Source organism: Aspergillus bombycis (genome assembly GCF_001792695.1).
Source record: "Aspergillus bombycis strain NRRL26010 chromosome Unknown contig00007, whole genome shotgun sequence".
In the NCBI taxonomy this organism is placed as follows: domain Eukaryota; kingdom Fungi; phylum Ascomycota; class Eurotiomycetes; order Eurotiales; family Aspergillaceae; genus Aspergillus; species Aspergillus bombycis.
The window spans coordinates 244,429-267,478 of record NW_019170009.1 but is presented as its reverse complement, the minus strand read 5'-3'; the positions used below and the strand labels follow the sequence as shown (position 1 = coordinate 267,478).

Below are 23,050 nucleotides of genomic sequence, written 5' to 3'. Positions count from 1 at the left end.
TCAGCCACCATGGTGGGCATCAACGACGTCCGCAAATCCAACGCTGCTCTCCACGCCCGCGATGGAGACTTCGTCGCGGTTTTCGTGGGAGGAACCAGTGGAATCGGAGAAGCAACAGCCAAGGAGCTAGCTAAGGCGATCAAAAAGCCGACAATCCACCTCGTGGGACGGAATCAAGCCGCCGGATCGAAGATATTGGAGGAACTTAAAGCAGCCAATCCCGATGGGACCTTCCACTTTATCCAGTCGGACGTATCACTTCTCCGGAACGTAGACGAAGTGTGTTCGGAAATCAAGCAGAAGGAAAAGGCGATCGATCTATTATTCCTCTCGACGGGACGTCTGGCAACCTCGAAACAAAGCAAGTAGAACCACGCATTCCATCATCGGAGGACCTAGCACTGACTGTGAAGTAGACACCACCGAGGGCCTCGAGAACAACCATGCCCTCCGCTACTACTCCCGGATGCGCTTCGTCCACAACCTCATCCCGCTGCTTGGCGCATCCAATGGCCCAGCCCGCGTCGTGAGCGTCCTAGCCGCCGGCCAGGAAGGCAAAATTGAAGAAGATAACTTCGACCTTCAGAAGTCGTGGTCCTTCATGAAATCCAACACGTATGCCGCCACCATGAATTCCCTCGCGGTAGAGCACCTGGCCACCCTGTACCCGTCCATCAGCTTCGTTCACGTATTCCCCGGCATCGTCCGCACCCCTCTCATGAACAAGACCCTCGGCTGGATCGCAGGCCCCATCGTTACCTTCCTATCGCGACCGATGTCGATTTCTCCGCAGGAGAGTGGTGAGCGGCACGTGTTCATCTCAACCTCCGCTGCCTACCCACCCGCGACGCCTGAGGACCCGGCCCATGCGGGCGTGCCGCTTGTGGAGGGGGTGAAGACAAGCGTCGCGTCGACTGGGAAAATCGGCGGAGGATCGTATATCCTCAACTATGATGGGGCCAATGCAGCACAAGAGAAGATCATGAGCGGATATCGAGCGGAGGACTTCCCGAAGAAGCTCTGGGCTCATACTCTGGAGACGTTCAAGAAGGTGTTTGATCCGGCGCAGTAAATGTTCATATTCATGGTTCAATACTTAATTAAGTACATAATGTTTTGTCTACCAGACTGTCCAGAAAACCAAAGGGGGCACGATTAGTAACCCAAGTCTTCCTACCCGCAATCAACACTATCATCTATGCAAACAGCCTCCGGCTTCATTCCGCCGGGACCCAAATAGACCCGCCAAGAGGATCGACATATACTCACGGAACGGAAGGTCCTTCGCCCAGGTGGAGTAGAATGACGTCATTTCCCATGCCCAGTGGAGGCTTCATCTTTCTGGAACACTGCCACATTAGTACACATATAACTCAACAGACGCCAAATTTCTTCAGAAATATACAAACCTCTACAAAGGTCCTCCTAAAGGAATTCCATCTAATGCCCTCAAACATAACCAAGGCCCTCTAAATCTACATCCCAGATCACAGACCAAGAAAAATGGGCTGGAACCTAGATTACAGCGCTATAACCCCAGGCCCAGGGGGCACAGTCATGCTGGGCGAGAAAGGCGGTGCCGAGGCCGTTGCGCGCCGGGTGAACGAGCGTCGAGCCCGAGAACGGGAGCTCGCCTTGCAGGAAGGCAGATTGGCGGACGATGCCATGTCGGAGACGACGCTTGTTCCTCAGCCAGAGTCCATCGGTAGTGGTGTGAAACTGGGGTCTAGCGGCCACGAAATGGTGCCGGGTGGCGAGGAAATGGCAAAGACTGTGACTGAGGGCGGTGCTGGGGAGGTTGGCGGCGAGAAGAAGAGTGGGTTTCGGGCCAGGTGGAGGGAGTTTAGGGAGAGGAATTTGCCGTGAGGGTTGGCTTTTGTTGGTTGAATTGTTCTTTGGTAATATCGTACTTTGCTTATTGGGTTGGTTGGGCTTTTTGTTTAGGCTGTTATTGCTAGGTATATTACTTGTATCGGATTATTCTGTGGAATTATGCTCTTTGATAACGGAGGAAGCCAGATGGGTTAGGAGGGCAGGATTAGTGGGATAATACCAACAAAGGTTACCGGTAGTCGCTCGGGCAAGTATGAGAAGGAAGTCGGATCGAGTTGACAACAAGGTATGAGCCTGACGGTGAGACTACCTTGCGAGATGCGAAGCCAAGTAATCCGGAAAGCAACGTAAACACCAGTTCGGAGTACCTTTACAAAGCCAATAATGCTAGACAGGCTGGAACTTACCTTTTCCATTGTGATACTAACAAAGCCAGCAGATCAAGTGTGGATGTTTCCACTTACTATCAAAGAAGCACTTTAATAGACAACGGTATAACCCGTTAACATGAAACGTTCCCTTCGGCTTCTGGTCTCAAACATGGACTGTTCCCAATGATCCCATTACAGGATGTATGCATATACTACATATGCCAGATAAACTGCCTCAGGAGCCAATTGCTATAAATGGAGGGATAGCTGTCACTTTCTTCATTCACATCTGTCTTCTCTATCACATCAGATTGACTTCTTTGGTGGTCTTTCCTACTATTGCATATCAAAGACAACAACCGCATTACCTTTCCAAGACCTAGACTAACTACAGACAGGCATGGCGGCGCATTCACAAATACCATTGTTCCCCGCATGTTTTCCAAATTCGATACCATCTGATTCCGCCCTGGCAGAAACATTTTGGGCCGTGCAATATCTCAATAATTGGTTTTCAAGCATCTCTGCGGCAGAGATTCTGAATTCAGCAGAGGATCCCAATACACTACGGTGGGACACTGTATACCATCTGTGTGTCAATTCCAGTAAGGAGGTGGTATTACGACTTCTGAGACTCGGGCTTCCCTATTCCGTGCCCTGGGATGCAAGAACTCTATTTCATGCCGCTGTCCGGAGACAAGATAACGACCCCGAGATACTAGATCACCTACTAGCCTACCTACCCCAGGACCAATATCTTCTGGCTTTTCGGCCGGATGAAAATGGACAAACGCCTCTACAATTCGCCTTGAACCAGCCCCACCTTGGTGAAAAGGAGGAGAGGCTCTTGAGGTGGGCACTCCATGCTAGGAGCCTGGGGTGGGATATGGACTACACTAGAACACTCACTATTGCTGCGCGGAATGGGCACATTGTGGCCGTCAAACTTCTCCTCGACAGTTTGCCTCATAGCAGGGATGGTATGAACAAAGATCCATTAATTTCGGGTTTTCAATACATGACAGAAGTGATTGACAACGACGCACATTTTGCAAATGGATGCGAGATAGTCAAACTGCTCGTCCGGTATGAACGTGCATTACGCTTGAACTGGACAGTGGCATAGGCCTTCGAGATGCAAGTTGTTAGTCTTTCAAGCTATGTATATAGGTAGACTTACTGTTTGACTCGGTGCTATAAATACAAATACCATAGACTTGACTGATGCAGTTGTCCAATGCGCTCTTTTATCTAGGATAATACTGCTTTCGCATATACGCTATATGCTTCAGACCCAACAGCTATTGGGTGAGTAACTGGTTCATATCTAATCACAGCTTTTCTGCGTATTGATCTATATCTAACCGCCAAACAGCGATAGAGGCTATAGACGATGTACCATATTATGTCTGTGGTGATTTGTTATGCTCTTCGACAGCCAATGAGATACGGCAATTTCCATTTTATTGTTATGACGCCAGGAGTGTGGGTCCATTACAGCATTTCTTAGCATATGGCAACTTGACATAAGAGAGGATGTGGATCTAGCCGCGGGGGCGACCATATTGGCATTGCATTGTTCATAAGTTGAATATATCAGAAAACTCGAGCAATAGAACATCGTATATCTTACTACATTGTCTACTCTGGTTTCCCCCACCGTGAAGCAGCTATGGAGCCGCCTACGGCCGCTGACTGAAATCATACGAGTTTCCAAATCCCCTATTCAAATACCGCGACATCGCCTCCGACTCCGCAACCCAGTCAACAGGAGTCTCAAGGCCCGTTTCATTCTCCACCAGGGACTTCAAATCCTCTGCAAATTCCAACCGCATGGGGTTTCGATACCACGGCGCGAAATGAACTACGATCATTAGCCACGATCGCTCTTCAATGGACATGTGAGACTTACTCATCGCCAACATGACCCTAACCTCATCAGTTTGATTTCCTATTCCCGCATGCCACAGCCTCAAGTCCCTCAGGACCAACGCACCCTTAGGAACAACAGGCTGACACGGCGGCCGGATCATCCTTCGCTTCTCTAGGATATCCAGTTGAATTCGCCCGCTTGCTCGCTCACCGTGCGTCCCTTCCTGGACGTGCAGTCCCGAATCGGTGTGTGTTCCCAGCCATATCTCTGTCGACCCATTTTCGGGAGTCATAGTTATCAGTGGGATGTTTACGACGTAGGCGAACGGGTGCGTGGGGTGGGCGAAATCCGCGTCAGAGTGGACTGGCTGAGACATGGGCGGGTTTTCAGCTGTAGGTGGCATAGCTGAGTTTCCAGAACAGAAGGTCCATTTTGGACGGGGCCCTAGTGCCGTTGAGGTTATTTGGGTAGCAATGGGATCTGGGCCTTCATTAGTACGCATTGTCCATTCAGTAGAGCATCGGGCACACGTACTGAGGAAGATATCAGAGTCAAGGTATTTCCGAATAGGCGGAGGATCCTGCTGGATATTCCCGGGATTGTAGTTGAAGGGGCTGTTTTCTTTATTCCGCAGTGTCCATGCATCCTCGACCATTTTGTGGTTTAGTCGGTCTAGGGCATCGTGGGGCACGACGTTCTCCACTACAACTAAGCCGTCGTGGTGGAGACTTCGGATTGCGATCTCCAAATTCTGCGGAGAAAGCTGGCGGTTCTTGATTTCTGTCTGTGAGGGGGAGATGCTCGTTGGGAAACCTGATGTGTTGCGATGTTGAGTGCAGAACCTCGCAGGCCTGCACACTCTAGTGATTGGGGTGATGCGTTGCATGTTCGTATGACGAAGGGGCTAGTATGGTGTGTTGTTAATTAGATGTGGTCTATTGTATGGCTGAGTAGATAAGTACAGTGGAATATATTCTCGTTGCATCTTTCAGGGCTAGAGAGTGTTTTTTATACTCTTGTCTACCAGGGTGTTCCGATGCATTGTCGACGATCAACGCTCGGCTTTCGCACTTCGCATTTCGTTTTTGGGTGGGTCTGGAGTTCCGTGTACCCCGGATGGTAGTGCGTGAGCTTATTTTAGTTTACGTGCGGCCGGCCCATCAGCACAGTGGTTATAAAGGTCCTGTGGCAATAGGAAGATCCACTTCGTGACGCATTTAGCGATGGGCTTGCATTCCGGCGAGGACTCGAGGATAATGCGAGCTCCAACCAGTTCGCTACTCCATCATGCCCCGACCCTTTCTAACAAACAGTAGGTCTAGCCCATTCTCTCGGAGCTGCCCCAGTACGCTAATGCAGTGCCACAATTCCTCCTTTGCTAGGATGGTACACTAGACCCCACTTGGATCCAATCTGGCTCTGATAAAGCTTTCTATTAACATAAGATAGTCAGCAATGCAGATCCAGAAAGATTAAATGTGAGCCTGACGAATCAGTTCCAATAGATCTGCAGGTTAATCTACATAACAGGTGATGGACATCGACCTGTGTGTTTTCGCTGCCAAAAAGCTTCTCGAGATTGCCAGTGGAGCAACCGCTCCGCAAGAGAACAACAGTCCAGATCGCCCACTACCCCAGATCAAAGCTTAACCACCAGTCGCGATCCGCCGAGTACATATCGACGAAAGATCCTGGAAAGGCACTCCGAGATCCCCAAATTGCCGCAATATTCCGTTACTACATCGAGCATCTGGCCGGATGGTATGACCTCAACGACGTAAAAAGACATTTCGGTGACATAGTCCCTTCTTGTGCGCGCAAAAACTCGCTCCTTCTCAGCGCCATTCTAGCCTTTGCCGCGGCGAGTCAGAGTTCGAGCTTCCTTAAGAAAGACCTCTGGGACGTGGCAGAGTCATATCACCTTGAGAGTGTCCAGGCCCTGCTACAGCTTACGGAAGATCCAGATGAATTCCGGACCGGCGAGACACTTGCCGCTATTTGTCTTCTGCGATCTTATGAGATCATATCCCGTGCGCATCTCCCCGGTCTTGTTTGTAGTGTGTGTGCTAACATGGAGTAGAAAATGTCAGCTGTCAGAATCATCTTCAGGGGTCATACTCCTTGTTAGCAAGTCGGCCTGCTGGGCTTGAAACGGGGTTACTCGGTGCCGGCTTCTGGAGTTACCTGCGAGAAGATATTACCGTGGCGCTTATAGAGAAGCGAAGTCTTATGATAGAGCTCTCTCAGGAACAGCTCCCTCCATCAATCGAGGGTGAGGATGACCTTGCTAACAGGATAACGTACTTACTGGGCAAAGTTATCAACCGATGCCTCGATCAAGATGCGTCGCCGTTAGAGCAGCACGAGTGGCGCTCGCTCAGCGACGACCTCGATACATGGCGTGCATCTCTACCTGCTTCATTCGAGCCTATTAGTAGTCCGGGGCTATACGGACAAAGCAGCTTCCCGGGTATATGGACCGTCAGTGGATGGCATGGTATAGACACTTGATGATACTCGTTCAGGTATGGAATATGTGAGCTGACAATATCAGCCTCGAGCCTGCAATACTACCACACGGCCCTGGCCATCCTGAGCGTTGCTGAGCCGATGCAGACAACAATGAATACACTCCAACAAATTGACCGAATGAATGACTTTGAGAAGAAGCTCGACCATCATGCAGTCCAAGTCTCCGCTCTTGCGATATTCAGCAATTCCGCGCCCGTGTGGGTCAATTCGTTTGGCCCGATTTCGTTCTGTTAGTCCTGTGCACAGAACCGCTGAGGTTATTACTAACTGGAACAGGCGGACCGTGGTTGAGAGATTCACAGAGAGTTCACGAATTAATCGAGGAGACACGAAAATGGGGAAGCAAGACCGGCTGGCCTGTGATGAGTATAGTAAAGTCGCTCGCGCGATCGAGGACTCGAGGGTGAAGATATGGCATTAGTAACCATGGGTCGTGTAGGGCTTATCCGAAAATGGAACCAATAAAAAGGGCTTGTGGTTTAGTGGTATAACGCTCCATTCGCATTGGAGAGGTCCCGGTTTCGATTACCGGCGAGTCCACGATTTTTGCTTCCGACTCTGTATGTCTTTTTGTCTTTTTTCGAATTATACATATATGAGCAGGTCAATTATTCATGCTTAGCTTTTTATTTTAACATTTTAACGACTATTTATAGTAGGATCTTTATCGAAATTCTAGCTCGAGGGCTTGGAGTGTTGGTATGGCTGGATACCATCGGTCTTGTACGCAGGAATCTATTCGTATTACCCGTCAGAAATATATAACCACAAGCTGCAGTCATGATGAGCTCTCAACTCACCAATTGGTCGACAACATTCTCTATAATGTCCACGCAGACTCTGGACACAATGTATTCCAGTTCGTTCTGGTACCCTAATTAATAATAGTAGTAAAGAAATGTGCACTAATTTCCGACCGATTTGGTCGAAGGTTGAAGTACCTGCTGGTGATTCTCTGCATGAGTCTGCGGCTTTTAGCCCAAGCCTCATGTAGCCATTATTGCGTCCGTTTCACAACAAGTGGTCCCGTAACTCAGTCGGTTAGAGTGCTGAGCTAATAACTCAGAAGTCGAGAGTTCGAGCCTCTCCGGGACCAGCTTTTTTTGTGTGTATTACACCACTGTAATCATTGGGCAATTCTTTTTGCTAGGTGGGGCCAATATCCCTTGCGAAATATCCACCGCCATAGTCATCGTGCTGAGCATCCAAGAATGGGGGGATCTACAATCTCTGTACGGAGACTAGAGTGTATATTATCATAGGACTTGCACCCATGGATCACTCACTATCCCAACTAATGGCATGTTCAAAAGCAACTGTAGTGTTTCTTATGTTGTTGCACTCTCTGCAGGCTTGGATCCTGAGTCACCCGCATCACTGCCAGTCTAAAGGGATCTAGTATGTACTGTACCCATGTCCGCAGGCTGACAGTGCCTTCATGCTCTTCATTGTCCCTACACCGGCCTTCCATACTTACACTTGTTTATTCTTGGAATCATGGCGAAGCACATCTAATCACTTGCCAGTGCCGTAAGTTGTAACAGGACTTGCTGCCAGTAGTAGTTGACACGACAAAGTTGGGTCACGTGTGCTTCTTACTAGGCATGATTTAGCTACGTGGCATTCGAAACAACGAGATCGAGTAATAATAGAGAATACAGAGTTGTAATGCCGTGATCTCACGATGCGTCTTTGACTGCATTCAGACATTCCAAAAACCCCTACTCTAACCTTTCAAGAGAGTGATGTTGAAGCGAATCTCCGATTAGCTGTACATTGAGCCCAGTGGTTGATAAAATAAAATAGAAATGAATTATTTCATCAAGGGCGCGTGGTTTAGTGGTATAACGCCTGATTTGCATTCAGGAGGTCCCGGTTTCGATTACCGGCGTGTCCATTTTTTGATATTTTTATATCCGCCTCCTGATAAGGAGATAACCGTTCTTGCAACCCAAAGGATTGCATCTTTTTGCTTTTGCTGGATTTTGTGCCGAAGAAAACAGCACAAACATTTATACATTGAATTAACAATAGAAATCATCGCAAAGAAGCAAAACAAATAATGAATAAGTCGTAGCTATGTATGGACCTACTCCATAGCCTCATGTTTCGCCTAGATCTTTTTGAACAATACACCCGAAACTCGAATCTAATGCACCCCTGTCAAACCGATGTCGTTGGACCAGTAACCGCAGAGCCAATTCGAGCCAGGCGGGATTATAGTGGGCTATATATCTGACCGTGCTGTCGCTATAGGGCCACTGAAGGTCCTTGCATTATCTTACGCTACCAAGAAAACCAAACAAAGACAGAGCTTCGTCAAAGTAGTGTTGGCGGTTACCGAGTATACCAAGTACGTGGTGTGACGATTTGGCCTTTGTTCAAGCCAACCCCATGAATTGGTTTGTGAAAATGGGTGAGCTTTTGCACAAGGGCTTGGTCTTATAAAGGGCTCTTTACTAGAGCATCTTGCTTGCTGTCGATAACATGCACAAACCGAAAGACGTGAAGCAAAGCAACATAACAAATAGCACAATTTCCCCTTGAGAAAAAGTTTTGAAACTAACCCTTCGACGAAAAGAATTGCATCCCAACACCAAAATGCCAGCCAAGCGCATGTTGAGGGCCCCTTTCGTCTCAAGTCACGAGGCTACTCTAGGCAGCCTGATCACCAGCATCAAGGAGCCTAAACTGGGCGCTCAAGTGTGTCCCTGGCCTCTGGGAAAAATCGAGGACTACGCCGTCAGATCTGTACCCGACATGTATGCCGTTACTCAGCCCGCAAAAGAACCAGGTCTCTCTGCTTCGATTTCCCGTCTATTCAAGACCGGCGGCTCTGCAGGTAGCAATGATATGCCTCCAACCGGCGGGAAGATATACACGCTCAAAAAGCCGAGGGAGCTTTTTCACAATCTCAGCGGAGAAAAGGTCGTGCGAAAATGGCTGCAACATCGGATTGCCGAAAAAGTGGATGTGTACATGCTGGAGGGGCTTGCTACGTTAGAAGGATGTTCTTCGGTCTGCTACATGAATAGTGAGAATAGCTATCCCGCGCAGGGAGAACTGATCTGCGCAATACGTGTTTTGAAGGTTGTTTTCAAGCCTTTCAGGACGAAAAGTATTGATTATGCGCGGTTGGAGAAGGACAGCACTTGGGTGGTGTTCTCGGACGGCAAGCCGTTGCGGCCTCCAGCAGCGGAATGGGTCGAAGTGTCGTCGGACGGAAAGCAGAGCAGCCTAGGGGACCAGAATCAACAGGCTGTGGGAGAAAATGGGCACGGTGGGGTGTTTACCTTCGATGAGGTCCGTATTGAGCAGGCCAGGGGTCCGCGTGACGAGGTGAGTTGGTTCTCGGATGATTCTTAATAGTCTTTTCATCTTCAGTTTCGTGACGGGCTTTGTTTAATGCATACGCTGGGATTTCTCTTGTCTCAAGCCATGGCTGTCCCCTCCTTTATGATGTAGTGCACAGGGATGGCTTATCCCCTATTCTTCCAGTTGACTCAATCAATCTGAATATGCCCCAGGAAGTCTAACTTGATCATTAAGTCGGGTTTAGTACGTCTCATAGTTACCTTAGGAGTGCTTGAGGCAGAATTCTTTAGCAGGTCTAGTCGTCTAGGTTTAGGAGGCAAGTGAAGTCTATAGGATGCAGTCGCTGGAAATCGAAATAGAGTATACATTTTTCTCTTTTCACAAGGATCTGCAGCAATTGAGGCGATGAGATAAGACTAGAGAAGACGGAAGTATTACCCCGGCGATCGTCACCAACGAGCTAGCGGCAAGACCAAGACTTCTCTGCACACCAAATGTGAGCTACCCGGTTTAGTACCAGAGGGGCGATGAGTCAGGAAGAACAGTGCCTACTGCTCCACAGACAACGAAGCCCGAGCGTCCCTATTGGCACAGCAGCACGAGGCTGAGCTTCAGCTAGCCACAGCCTCGTCGCTCCGCGGCCAGCACCCCAATATATCGACCCGCACAACGGCATCTGGCAAACCATCACGGTTGCTTTTAACTGTTTCTTTTTACGATCAAGTCGTCAATAAAAGATGGAAGGGATTGGAACCGCATCTGCGATCTTACAACTATCCGGGACAGCAGCCAAGGCGTCTTTGCAGCTTTACGAAATCATCGTGACAATTCGAGATGCCCCGCGCGAGCTTTGTGTCCTTGGAGATGATGTGGAGGCCCTGAGCACTCTTCTGTCCAACCTGCAACGATCTTTGGAGTCTCCTCAGACGCAAAGCGCCGTGGACCAAGACCCTGAAATTCGGAAGGGCATGGATAGCCTTCAAGGCCTCATTAAAAGATGTGAGAAGACGTGCCAACAAGTAAAAGAATATCTGGGCTCGTGCATTCGGAATGAAAAACCCGACAAAGCCTCAATTAAGGGTAAGGATGGAGATGGTAGTGCAATTGCTGAGCCTCTACCCTCGATGGGATCGATTAACAGGGTTGCGTGGCTCTTCAAGCGAAAGGATGTCTTCATCCGGGTGTCTGAGCTACAACGCACAAAACAGCTTTTTTCTGACGCCATGGGCACCCTCACATTGTACGTCTTTCAGTCGCATCGTTCACTATACGAGTTTCAGCCTGACAGTTGATAGGCTTGTTACTCTGAGGATATCAGGGATATCTGCCGGCCCTGATGATTCAGCCCTTCCTGTTTGTTCAAATAGATGTCCATTCGATGACGACGCAGGATCAGCAATAGTCCGCTGGGCGACAACGGTCCAAACTCCGCGGCTGTAAATAGACAGCACAAGCACTTCCCCGACTCACACTCTATCGCGACCGGCGACGCCCAAGCCGGTCGATCCTGAGCTCGCGCAGGAGCTCTTCGAAGTAGTTAAACGCGGGTCCATTCGCCTTGTGGAGCTCCTACTGGATCGGGTTGATATTAACACTCGGCGGCCTCGGGATGGCCGTACCGCACTCTCATTCGCCGCCGAGCTGGGAAATGTAAAGATGACGAAGTTTCTGCTGGACCACGGTGCCCGAGTCGACATTCGCCAGTACACTCGTAGCTGTGCAGACAGCAAGGGCCCGACTTTCGTTGGCGGGCGCACCCCACTACACTGGGCAGCGGACTCGGGGACCTCGGCAAAGGGCGAGATCATTAAGCTCTTGCTGGACCATGGGGCCAATCCAAACGCCGCCACTAGTGCAGGCCGACCGGCACTGCAATTTGTGTGCATACAAGGTGATTGTAAGTCAGCCAGAATCCTCCTGGATAGAGGCGCGGATGTAAACTTCAGAAGCTTCCATCATGTACGTTACTCGTACCCCCCCCCCAGAAAAGTTTGATGCATCTGACCTCCTTATAGGTTGGTGCGCTGTGAATGAAGCTGCACATCATAATCACACTGAACTACTGAAGGTCCTCCTGGAGTACAAGCCGTTGCTTGACGTCAATGTTGATCTCAAAGGCGATCGAAAGGCGCCTCTACACAGTGCTGTCTCCAACCGCAATGCTGAGTTGATGAAACTGCTACTCCAGAATGGCGCTGATCCAGATATCGGCATGTTCGAAGATAACACCCCTTTGCATCTTGCTGCCGCTATGGGCTGGTTGGAAGGTATCAATATACTCCTGGATTGGAACGCCTCAGTCGATGTTCAGGATGCCTTTCTCTTTGAAACGCCTCTACACAAGGCGGCACGAAACCGGAAGGTGAAAATATGCCAAGTTCTGTGTCAACGTGGTGCCAACCCAGCAGTTGAGAATATCGACGGGTTGGATTATCAGGCTATTTTGAACTGCACGCAGCGGTACCCTGACGACTGGAAGGTGAACCCGGACAAGGTTTATTTCATGTCTTGATGGACATGTCCTGTTGTGAGCCGAAGGTGCATCTTTGAATATGAGAACCCTATATTGGTTCATCGTACTATTCACATTGCATGATGTGACTCGTATGGAAGAACTGGCCCCCTTTAGGTATGAACCTAGGCGGATTCCTTGTATCTCATTTGTCAGGTAATATCGACAACTGAACTTTCAAGAAGGAAGACCAAGAAAAGGCACGGAAGTATAGCTACATTGATGAAGTGGCCAATCGGAGTGACGGGTATACACGGTGGTTCTGTGATACTGATAGGCCGAAGCTGGCTCAGGCTCTGCCCGAGGACTATGCAAAACAGGGGCTATCTGGATATGCTACGAGTCATGTAAACGCCGCCGGGCATAAGTCCATCCTTTGTGGTCGTCATGGCAGGCGAGCCACCAAGCCGACCTGGATGCCAGGGGACTTGAGGAATCTGAGAGAAGATGAGAGAAGGTCAGGGGGGGCCTCACTTTTCCGGCACGACTCTCACCTTTGTGCTTTAAGGCTAGTTGCAATTATTAGAAACAAGTACTTGACCCCTTGACAGCCTATTGCGGAGTCTTGGGGCCTGCTTGGAATGGGAATTATTTGCGGGGTTTGCCAAAGACCCCATTACTGATTCTACTTAATAAGTGACATGGTACATAGTAAAAGCTTGTTTTATACCTATGAGATAGCGACTAGGTACTGGAAGCATGAGTATGCCTTTATCGGACAGCAAGAACTATGACGTATGGCAGATGGAGAATCATGTTCCCGAAGAGTCACTTAAGGGAACGTTATGGAGTGGTGGTTTAATCCAGATGAAAGCGATCGACCTTCAGGATCATGTACTCCTCCCAGCGACTCGTTTGACCCAAGTAGACCTGAGGCTGCATCTTGTCCAGAAGCGAAACTGGCGAGGATGCATCAGATCCTTTGACTGGAGGCAAAATCTCAGCCTGTGTCTTTACAATACCGGTGGAAGTCAGGATCCGACCGTTAGCTCCGATGGCTTCCGCAGACACCGTATGAACAGTGCCGGCCTTGAGGGAAAAGGAGGTCTCGAAACCAGTACGCTTGGCTTCACCAAGGTATTGCCGCGAGCCATAGTCATCTGTAACTTGGTAAAAGCGCCAGACCTTGGTTTCGGTATCTCCATTCCAAGAAACGTACACAGTAGTACCCTGATCATTCTCGAGAGAAACAATGGCAGGCGTTTCGTTCGGAAGACCGGTCCAGTTATACCGGAAGCCACGGTAGTTCTCAACGCCCAAGCCCAGGAAACCCGAGTCCATGTAGGTATGGAAGATAGGGGTACCGTCAGGACGAAACTCGGTGAGAGCACCTTCGGAGCCCCAGTTAACGAGAACGTTGCCGTTGGGGAGGAGTTGAGTACTCCCCTGAGACTTGGACAAGAGGCCATCGGGAGGCTGGAATGCTTGGACAATCGTAGCCTTCCAGGTAGCGGTGTTGACCTCGATGATTTTGCCCTGGGAGAAGGGATGGGTGTGGACTTCGCTACCACGGCCGTTCTCAGTCCCGTGCGCAGAGTTGTCATACAGTGAGATGACCTCTTTATCACCGTCCCGAGAGACAAAGCGCGCGTGATGCTGGAAGCAGAATTTTACATTGGGCCCAAGATCGAAGTCGGACTTGACACCACCAAGGCGCCAGATAACCTCGCCAGTGGAGCCGTTGATTTTGTGGACTGCGCAGGCATCGCGGGCGGAAATGAGATAGTTGCCCTCCACATCTTTGTCGACGGAGTTGATGTGGAAGTAATCCCACGCATCCGACGAGTTGTAACCGGAGCCGGCTTGCCCGGGATTGATGGGGAGGATGGCCTCTGTAGTAATTTAGTTACTTGTCGCTGCTCGGAAGACAGACATAGCACTCACCGTCAGGAAGCACATGATCCAAACTAGACCACTCGAAGAGAAGCTCCCCAGTTTCTATGTCGAGCTCTATGCCAACTTTAGTTTCACGCTCAACGGATATGGGATACTGGTGGTTACCTTGGATGATAGCATCGACAATCCACTGTTGCTCAGGGCTTGCACCCCATCGAGTGAGATCCTTTGGGACGGGCTGGTAAATCTGAATGAGAGCGGTTTCCTCATTGATGATGTGGAATTCGTGCTTGTCAGTCAGCTTGTGGTTCCCGGCACGCAGCTCACGAATGGTCTCGTAATGCTGATCCAAGATAGTAGTATGGCCATGACCATGGCCGTAGCCCGCATTGTGATCTCCCTCAAAGCTGAAGAGGATATCTTTGCCCTTCCAGCGGGCCTTTTGGAAGTTCGTCGCCCAGATAGAGTAATACCCATAACCCGACCAAATCAACTCCCCGTCATCACGAAAGATGTAGGGAGCTGCCTGACGAGGGCCATGCATTTCCCCGGCCTCATCCGCGAAGCCTGCGAAGGGAGCAATAAAGAGATATCCCTGTTCCACATCGGGTGCTGCCGGAATGGTGATGTTTAGTCTGGGAGGCGCCAGATCAGGACGCGACTTGAATTGCCAGTCGGCAGCCGCAAGGGGCAGCAACGCAGTAAGCCAGAGCGAGCGCATGATGCGTGCTGAGAGCACAATGATCAGCCTCGGGTCGATTCATTTTGCTCAAGGATGGGTACATTAACCTTTGCTAAAGCCTCTGCACTGAGTAAATGTCTAGATCCAATATCCTGATATTGTGACCAGTTCTAGGGTTGTCCGTGTGTGAGCTGTTACAAAGAAAAGGAAGTTGATGTGGTCTGGGTGTACAGCGTTCTTTATACTGTGTAGTGGCGATTGATGATGGCACTGTTGTCGGTTCTTGCGTGATCCTGCCCCGCACCCGTCCCAACGGCCATGTAGAATACGTTGACTTCCTGCAATATCATTTCGGTTACGACCGCAGAAGCTCAGTCCTTACAGGCCAATTTAACGAGATTCTGTCGATTCTTACCCGATTCGGTGCCCGCCGTCTGCCAAGTGAACACAATTCACCGTCTAACTTTGTTCTCGCCCTGGGCTTTCTGATCGCTCGATTTACCAGGCATAGTAAACCTATGCCAATTCTATGAGCAATATGTATGAAGCTTGAATTAAGAATATGTTAAACCGATTGCGTGATCCTAAAAGTGTCTGTGCTTGATGGGGTGGAAACTGGATACGAGGCACTACCAAGATTCGTACTTTAGAAGAGGGTTGAACAGATACTTCATGAGTTCAGCGCTTCATGTGGCTGTCGCTGAAGCAGCTTCGCTCAATTGAGAGAATGGGTATGCCAAGCGTACTTGGAGTTAACCTTGTATGATGGCACTAGCCATTTATCTGATCTTTTCACTCACGCGTAGCACATACAACCATATGGCGTGGGGTTAGGCTCCCCACCAGCCCAAGGGACTCATAATTGTGGGACCGACCAGAAGTCAACCTGTGCTAGGGGAATGTTGTCAATCTATAGGTGGGAATCTTTTGTTTCAAGATGTGTAGGTGAAATTGTGAGGCCATACCATACTCGTTAAAGAGCATTCCAGTGTTTTATATATCAATAACCCCGAGGAGTTATCCATTGGTCTGAGATGACAGCATGCGCGCTCAACAAGCGGGTAAGGGGATTGCCCAAGCTCCCAAGGAGGGCTTGAGGGATCTTCTTCACTGTCTTAAACGCGGGTCTGGAGTCTGATCCAGGACGGTTTGAACGGGAAGCTGATATTTTTTTGTCATGGGATTGATGGTAGATAGTAGTTGTGTTGAATTGATTTGCGTACCTCGCTCTCAAATCGACCCAAGCACAGATCACAAGACGGGCATTCTTAAATGACAATACGTTTTCAGCTTTAAGCTCTACAGGTAGCAAGGCTGAGGCTATTCAACTATTTTATTATGCAGAACGGTCAAATGTGAGAACAGAGGTGAGTACTTGGACCGACATAGGCATTGGCGAATTGAGTAAAGCTCCATATAATTGCTTTTACAGTTAAGTTTTCAGCATAGCTATTGTGGGGGTCATACTATAACATCCATCTACTCTACTGCGTATGGAGTTATGGCTGAGAAAGCTTTCAGCCACTCGTGGCATATGACATCATACCTCGCGGTCTTGATACCCGGAACATAGCTATCCCGGAGCCCAGATAACAATATAGCCCTTCAATTGATAAGTGCTAAGTATAGATACGTGCGCAAACGGTTGGAAAATCGCCTGAGGGAATCGGGTTTTAGAAAACATAAACGGCTAAAGCTCAAAGCCTCGACCATTCTGTGATGATTGTGGCGTCAATGGGGATGGTAAGTGCATACTGATATGGACTGAGGTCATGATCAGCAGTTGATCGACCAGGATTACGACAGGATGACCTTCAGAAGGGTGTTTGACTGCGTTTGAGAGGCTAATAATAGCCATTGATAACCTTCGAGGACTCGGAAGTAACGACTCACGAGCTACTCCTGTCACGGTTCATGAGAGCTTTGAGAAGGTATGCGAACCATGACGATTGGTGTGCAACCTGTTCCCGACATGTTGACATTCTTTCACTTTCAATAGGACAGTGAAGCTCGACGGTACACACGGTACGGACTCGAGGAGGACGTGCACAGCCTGTCAAATCCATCACTAGTAGTCTAGAATAGTGCTGCCTGATTGGACATGCTCTCCATGTTGTAATTCCACTGGCGGCTGAAGAACCCAGCACTTTCCTTGAGATATGCTGAACCAAGGTCCCCGAAAGCCAATGACCTCAGCCATGCGCTGCGCAAAACCTGTTGGGGACGAAGAAGCTCCGTGGGATGAATACGTGGAAAAGCGGGATGGCGTCATAGGGCGGCCCCACCAGCCACAGAGCAGCGCGAGCGCCACACGCGCCCCACATCCAAGACGGTATGATCTAATCAAGTATCCTTTTAACAATGCCCTAGATTCACCTTATTCATGGCTACCCCAGACCAGCTACCATCATCCTACGTCATATGGATGTATAAACCGCCTCCAGGAACAAAGAAGAGAAGGTATATAAGCTACTACTCAACCCAGCCTGACTGAGTTTGATCAGAGATACCCCAACAGACTACAATCATCTTGACAATACTCCAACACAACACAACATCACAGCGGACACTCGTCTTTCAATCCCAATACCATTACCAAATCACACACAATGTCTGGAATGTTGCACAAAGTTAAGGAGGCTGTTACTGGCCATCACGACTCGACCTCCAACACCACCCATACCAGCACCGGCACCACCGAGAACTACAAATCCTCCAACCACGGCCCTCACAGCTCCAACATCGCCAACAAGCTTGACCCTCGTGTCGATAGCGACCGTGGTAAGTCAATTTTAGCTCTTCAACATAGCTGTATTTCCATAGAAGACTGACCGCCTTTTCATAGACAACCGTGCTGGTCATCACACTACTACAACTACTGGCCCCGGTGGCACGGCTACCACCCACTCCAGCACCCATGGTCCTCAGCAAGCTCCCGTTGGCGCTGCTGGCGGCGTAGATGCTCCATTCGGCACAACTGGACATACTGGTTCCCACTCTACCAATGCTGGCCCCCACAGCTCCAACATCGCCAATAAAGTTGATCCCCGCGTCGACTCCGACAGAGACAACCGCGCTCGTCACGAAGCTCTGGGCGGTGCTCATGGCCCTCATTCGTCCAACATGGCCAACAAGGTCGACCCCCTTGTTGACAGTGACCGAGGTAAGTGACTTCTCTCTCTCCCACGGGATTATCATATATCTAGACTAAAACATCATCAGACAACCGCGCCGCCGGTCTTGGAGCTACTGGCACCATGGGTACTCCTGGTGCCTACACCTCTGGAGCCAACCACGGTTACGGCACTGGCACTGGCACTGGCACTGGCGCTGGTATTGGCACTGGCACTGGTATTGGCACTGGCACTGGTATTGGCACTGGCACCGGCCTTGGCCACCATGGTACTACTACCTCCACCGCTGGTCCTCACAGTTCCAACCTCGCCAACAAGGCCGATCCCCGTGTTGATTCCGACATGGACAACCGTGCCCGCCACCAGGGTCTTGCCAGCAGCAGCTACAACACCCCTGGCGGTAGCGCCACTGCGGGGCCCCATAGTTCCAACCTTGCCAACAAGCTTGACCCTCGCGTCGACTCCGACTTGGATAACCGCCACAACGTTGGTACCCAGCGCCATATCTAAGATGGTAGCACGGGCTTTGTCACGAGAGATGTTTATGATTCGAGCGAAATAGTACCCTTCCTGTCCCTTTCGAGATAAATTTGCTCTGGCGACGTTTTCATGTGATGTACTTTTATTCAAGTTGCTATGATCGTAATATGATCAACATTGATATGATATCTAATGCACCTCCACTCAAACTCGTAGTAATTCTTAGTGAAATGAGTATGCGACAGACCAGTATCCAGGGATGGGATGTAGACTATGGATCATCCCTAAATGGAGTTCAGGAAATGTCTTGGCTCTGAAATTACCAACAGCACTATACTGCACGAGGAGCAGTGCCGTGGCGTGTCTAGTGACCGTTGTACGAAAACGAATGGCCACGCCTAGGCCGTGTGATAGCATTGCTGCTGTCAGATTCCCCACCATCACCTGGTCCCACTGGTTCTGAGCTCGGCGCTTATATTGTCCAATCCAAACAACGATACCACCAATGGGGCACTGTTGGTAAGCATAAGGGGACTGGGATGGATGATTCCATTGATGGGCATTATCCCGAAGTCCCCTCTTAGCTGCAGTGAGCACGTAGTATTTGCTGCATGAGGCACAGTGGAACGCAGAGCAATCACATATGTGATCGTCTAATTCTAAGCACACTTTCCTAGGTGGGTACCACCAAGTGCTTTCTGATTGTCCACTGCGAAAATCATTTCTTACTTCGAGACTTGGGCTACAGGTGGTGGCTTTGCCATATCATTTACCTCCTACTGTTATCTATGGTTTACTCTATTTTATTACTGGGCGGCATCATAGGTTGAGACGAGGGCGAATCTTGAGCTGCCTGTTTCTACCCGTGTCGTTACTAACTCATCAGCTTGCCTTTAAAGGCAGCGTAGTACAGTACATAGTTCCCGAGCCCGTATCTCAACTAAAATCATGAATGTAGACAGCAAGCCTCATTCTTAACAAACCCGGACCCCGTAGTTACGTAGTCTGTAAGTTACACACATGAGCAAATCCGAGCCAAAACAACAGCGATACAACCGGGGCACGAACAGCCCTAAGTGTAACAAGGCCCATGCAAGAAACTGGCCCTCAAAAGTGGATATTGCACTCACCAGAACTTCCTATTCCTCAGCGGGTGGCGCGGGAACACCCTTCACGGGGATCCTGATAGCTCCGTCGTCCCGCTTCTCCGGCTCAGGGACACCCTTTACGGGAATACGGATGGCACCGTCACCGCGTTTCTCAGGTTCCGGAACACCCTTCACGGGGATTCTGATCGAGCCGTCGTCTGGTGAGCGGGCAGACAGAGGGATCGCCGATGCGAAGGCGGCGAAGATAGTGATGCCTTGGAGGATAGTAGAAGAGAGCTTCATTGTGTTCGCCCCGAGAGATATAGCAATGGTAAATGACTTGGAGAGAAATGGAGATCGGGTTGGAGACTTTCAAGGAATAGCGAGGACTATGTATATACTCTAGCTTTCGCCGTCCCAGTATCCGATATCCCTGTTTAGCGTAGTTACTCGGATGGAAATCCGGACCTTCCGGGCCTCTTCGTGCAGCGAGTCTGGCGGAACTGCTGTATGTCTTAGATGAATCAGAGATTATTCTCAATGCCCCTCCTTCTTGGAAAATGAGGGGTAGTACTGTAGAATGGTACAATCCCTGATAGGCATAGCCTTTGAGAAGAATGTGATCCAGTATGCCTGTGATAATGTACCTTTACCAAAAAGGATATACGTACACTTGTACTAGGTGGGAACTAGTAAATAATCTCACAAAGAGGATATGCATGCATCTCAAAAAGGAGCTTGTATAGCGACCAAGACCAGATATACTGAGACGCAAATGCGGGTGTACGAAAAAGGGATATGTTCTTGTACCAAAATGGATGCGGCGCAGATAGAGTACAGATTCTGGGCTCATCTAAACCAATAATGACGTGCTCCATACCTCTTCTAGCGCGTATCTCTAATTCCAAATATATTGTTAGGGTGGGATTGACAAGGATCTCGGACTCATGAATGGTGGATGATAAAACCAACGGGCGAGTCATCGAGAGTAACGGAAGAGAGCGCTTACGATGCCAAAGAGGGAAAGGAGGATGCACTGCACAGAGGGGAAGCCCTTCTGTCCGGTTTGGCTTATCTGTCGGCTGATGTCGGTGTGGAGTACGGTTCTCTACTGTTGCAGTCCGGAGGAAGTAGCCTGTAGAGCAGTGTGTCTTTAAAACAGATCGGGCGTTCTTTGCCTTCGCCTTCTTTCTTGGTTGTATAGGAACTTTGAGACATATCGGAAAATCCCCATACTTCATTCCTCTTCAGCGAAGACTGTGGCATTGGAAAATGGGCTTCGAGTACGAAAGGTAATAAGCCCTCAACAGCTGCATATTCAAATGCTTATGTCCTAGAAAAGGATCGACAGCAACGGCTCAGATCCTGAGCTCTCCACATCCAAAGATGCCCACGAGGACGAGACCTTGTTGCAAAGTAGCAATAAAGAACAACCCAAAGCTAGTCAAAATATCTTCGTCAGAGGAATCAAGCGACTACTATCATCTCCTAAAACTCGTATCGCTCGAGATGTCCTCATCGGCCTGCTCGCTCTATGGGGTTTAATCAGCATCGCTCACAGTATCGCGCTTGCAGCACGCCGTCACGCGCCACGAAAGCACTGTTATTGCGGCAACTCCACGGCGGAAGCGATGTCCCTTGGCTGCAAATTTGACTCGCTAGCAGCAGCCTGGTTGCCCCCCTACTGCCGCGATGACGAATTAACAGCCGAGTTCGAGAGATCGGGCCCTGGGCCGAATGGAAGCTGGGATTATTTTGCCGACGACTATCACAAGATACCTATGACCATCAAGGAGGTCGCGGCCCTTGGAGATAACCAGAGTGCGAAGGTGATGATGACACGGGAGTGGCATGTGGTACATTGTCTTTTCTACTGGAGAAAGCAGTTCCGGGTGCGGTTTAGGGAGGCGCAAGGCGGCATTATAGAGCCGAGCTTTGATAGCGAGACTCATATTAATCATTGTATTTCGGTTATCTTGGAGGATAGTTGGGGGACTGAGGCGAGGATTGCGCTGGATTCTTGAGCATCATTTATCTTGAGTCGGATAGCGAGACTAGCGATAGCCAAGTCACATCGGATTGATGCAGTAGGTATTCGCATGCTATGGGGGTGGAGAACGAAGACCCAAGGTGTTTTTTTCTTACTTTTGCATATCTCTAGACAGGGTAGTCCTATGAGAACAGGAATATAAACTAGTCCGTGAATATAAAAATGATTCCAAAAGTTGAATTGGAAGTTTCCCTCACAACCTGGCCGCGTCTCACACCTTGCACACCTTGCACACCTCCGTCAACATTCAAGTACCATCCAATCAGTCTCTCCAAACCTTGAACCGTAACTCGCCTAATGTAAAACCCCTATCTCAATGCCAACAATCGTCTATCTGTACACTGTACCCCCCGTAAAGTCCCGTCCACAGGGCCTATTCTATGACCATCTTTCGGGGACGGCGTTGAATCCACCACTCTACAAACACCAGGTTCGGAATCCAACAAGTAAAAGCTGTCGCAGTGAGCGCACCGGCCGCCGAATTTCCCAGGAAGATATACAAGGGCAGTTGCCAGCGGAGCATGACCGCCGCATAAGTGAGGGCGAAATTGCGCAGCATCCATTCTTGATGCGCCACCCACTTCCTCTCTCTGGCGGCCTGCAGCCCGAATGCGGCCGTCACCAGCCATACAATGGCCAGGACAGCGAAACCGTAGTCGCCAACTGGATAGGCGAGCGAATCCAAAGACACGGACAGGCCTCCGATTCCGCCGGCTGCGATGGCCGCCACGTAGACACGGCCCACCCATCTGTGGACAATTTTGGGCTGTTTGTTGTATAGAATGAGGAACTGGAACGGGCCCGTGGCCATCGATACTAGACCGCCAATGATGTGAGACCAACCAGAGAGGCTGGAGAGAATACGTTGTTTCACCAGGGGGTTTCCTGGTGGGGTGCCGACGATGAAATAGAATGCGTACGCGGCGGTTAGAATAGCAGCAACGGCCATGATCCGCCACTGACGAGAGGGAAGAGAAGTAGTGACACGCTGTTGCTGGGAGGCTTGATAGTCTCTGCTGGCCGCGTTATCAGGCACATCATGATTGACCTTATGTGGAGGACGATATCGCAACACGGAGGTATGGGAGGCGGCAGGTTGAGCAGTCTCGTAAGTGGACACCGTCGATGATGCTGGTTTCAGATCGATGGATGGCATTGTGAACTGACAGAGCTCATATGATTGAGGGATTCAAGAAAAATGGCCTCAATTTGAGGTGGATTATTTAAACTAATTCCGGCTGAGCAGAGCTTGACTTCGGGTTCCGACAGCGGCGGCACTCCGGGTTCCGTCTTCGTTGCAGTGGATTCGATCATATTTTCGCCATGCATATCTGCATAACTCGT

General features: G+C 49.7%; 11 protein-coding genes across 11 annotated transcripts; 7 read left to right on the top strand and 4 right to left on the bottom strand.

Moving 5' to 3' along the window:
• Positions 1-9: 9 nt before the first annotated feature.
• Positions 10-1,072, top strand: ABOM_001863 (short-chain dehydrogenase/reductase; the record flags this gene model as incomplete). Its single annotated transcript, XM_022528993.1, has 2 exons — positions 10-340; positions 417-1,072. 2 exons carry the CDS (start codon positions 10-12, stop codon positions 1,070-1,072), a joined length of 987 nt encoding a protein of 328 aa, XP_022393457.1.
• Positions 1,073-1,503: 431 nt separating this feature from the next.
• On the top strand, positions 1,504-1,866 carry ABOM_001862 (uncharacterized protein; the record flags this gene model as incomplete). Its single annotated transcript, XM_022528992.1, has 1 exon — positions 1,504-1,866. One exon carries the CDS (start codon positions 1,504-1,506, stop codon positions 1,864-1,866), a length of 363 nt encoding a protein of 120 aa, XP_022393456.1.
• Positions 1,867-3,886: 2,020 nt separating this feature from the next.
• Positions 3,887-4,963, bottom strand: ABOM_001861 (uncharacterized protein; the record flags this gene model as incomplete). The annotated part of the gene is made up of 3 exons (XM_022528991.1): positions 3,887-4,068; positions 4,117-4,557; positions 4,612-4,963. 3 exons carry the CDS (start codon positions 4,961-4,963, stop codon positions 3,887-3,889), a joined length of 975 nt encoding a protein of 324 aa, XP_022393459.1.
• Positions 4,964-5,364: 401 nt separating this feature from the next.
• ABOM_001860 (uncharacterized protein) lies at positions 5,365-7,016 on the top strand (the record flags this gene model as incomplete). Its single annotated transcript, XM_022528990.1, has 5 exons — positions 5,365-5,389; positions 5,664-6,107; positions 6,158-6,574; positions 6,632-6,838; positions 6,886-7,016. 5 exons carry the CDS (start codon positions 5,365-5,367, stop codon positions 7,014-7,016), a joined length of 1,224 nt encoding a protein of 407 aa, XP_022393458.1.
• Positions 7,017-9,210: 2,194 nt separating this feature from the next.
• ABOM_001859 (uncharacterized protein) lies at positions 9,211-9,975 on the top strand (the record flags this gene model as incomplete). The annotated part of the gene is made up of 1 exon (XM_022528989.1): positions 9,211-9,975. One exon carries the CDS (start codon positions 9,211-9,213, stop codon positions 9,973-9,975), a length of 765 nt encoding a protein of 254 aa, XP_022393362.1.
• A 686-nt stretch (positions 9,976-10,661) lies between these two features.
• Positions 10,662-12,436, top strand: ABOM_001858 (uncharacterized protein; the record flags this gene model as incomplete). Its single annotated transcript, XM_022528988.1, has 4 exons — positions 10,662-11,164; positions 11,220-11,277; positions 11,422-11,821; positions 11,940-12,436. 4 exons carry the CDS (start codon positions 10,662-10,664, stop codon positions 12,434-12,436), a joined length of 1,458 nt encoding a protein of 485 aa, XP_022393363.1.
• Positions 12,437-13,234: 798 nt separating this feature from the next.
• Positions 13,235-14,993, bottom strand: ABOM_001857 (arylsulfotransferase family protein; the record flags this gene model as incomplete). Its single annotated transcript, XM_022528987.1, has 2 exons — positions 13,235-14,268; positions 14,321-14,993. 2 exons carry the CDS (start codon positions 14,991-14,993, stop codon positions 13,235-13,237), a joined length of 1,707 nt encoding a protein of 568 aa, XP_022393358.1.
• A 2,570-nt stretch (positions 14,994-17,563) lies between these two features.
• On the top strand, positions 17,564-18,598 carry ABOM_001856 (period circadian protein; the record flags this gene model as incomplete). Its single annotated transcript, XM_022528986.1, has 3 exons — positions 17,564-17,735; positions 17,800-18,117; positions 18,177-18,598. The coding sequence occupies 3 exons, from the start codon at positions 17,564-17,566 to the stop codon at positions 18,596-18,598; spliced, it is 912 nt and encodes a 303-aa protein (XP_022393359.1).
• A 1,109-nt stretch (positions 18,599-19,707) lies between these two features.
• Positions 19,708-19,959, bottom strand: ABOM_001855 (uncharacterized protein; the record flags this gene model as incomplete). Its single annotated transcript, XM_022528985.1, has 1 exon — positions 19,708-19,959. One exon carries the CDS (start codon positions 19,957-19,959, stop codon positions 19,708-19,710), a length of 252 nt encoding a protein of 83 aa, XP_022393360.1.
• Positions 19,960-20,928: 969 nt separating this feature from the next.
• On the top strand, positions 20,929-21,680 carry ABOM_001854 (uncharacterized protein; the record flags this gene model as incomplete). The annotated part of the gene is made up of 2 exons (XM_022528984.1): positions 20,929-20,939; positions 20,999-21,680. 2 exons carry the CDS (start codon positions 20,929-20,931, stop codon positions 21,678-21,680), a joined length of 693 nt encoding a protein of 230 aa, XP_022393361.1.
• Positions 21,681-22,079: 399 nt separating this feature from the next.
• ABOM_001853 (uncharacterized protein) lies at positions 22,080-22,862 on the bottom strand (the record flags this gene model as incomplete). The annotated part of the gene is made up of 1 exon (XM_022528983.1): positions 22,080-22,862. One exon carries the CDS (start codon positions 22,860-22,862, stop codon positions 22,080-22,082), a length of 783 nt encoding a protein of 260 aa, XP_022393354.1.
• Positions 22,863-23,050: the final 188 nt, after the last annotated feature.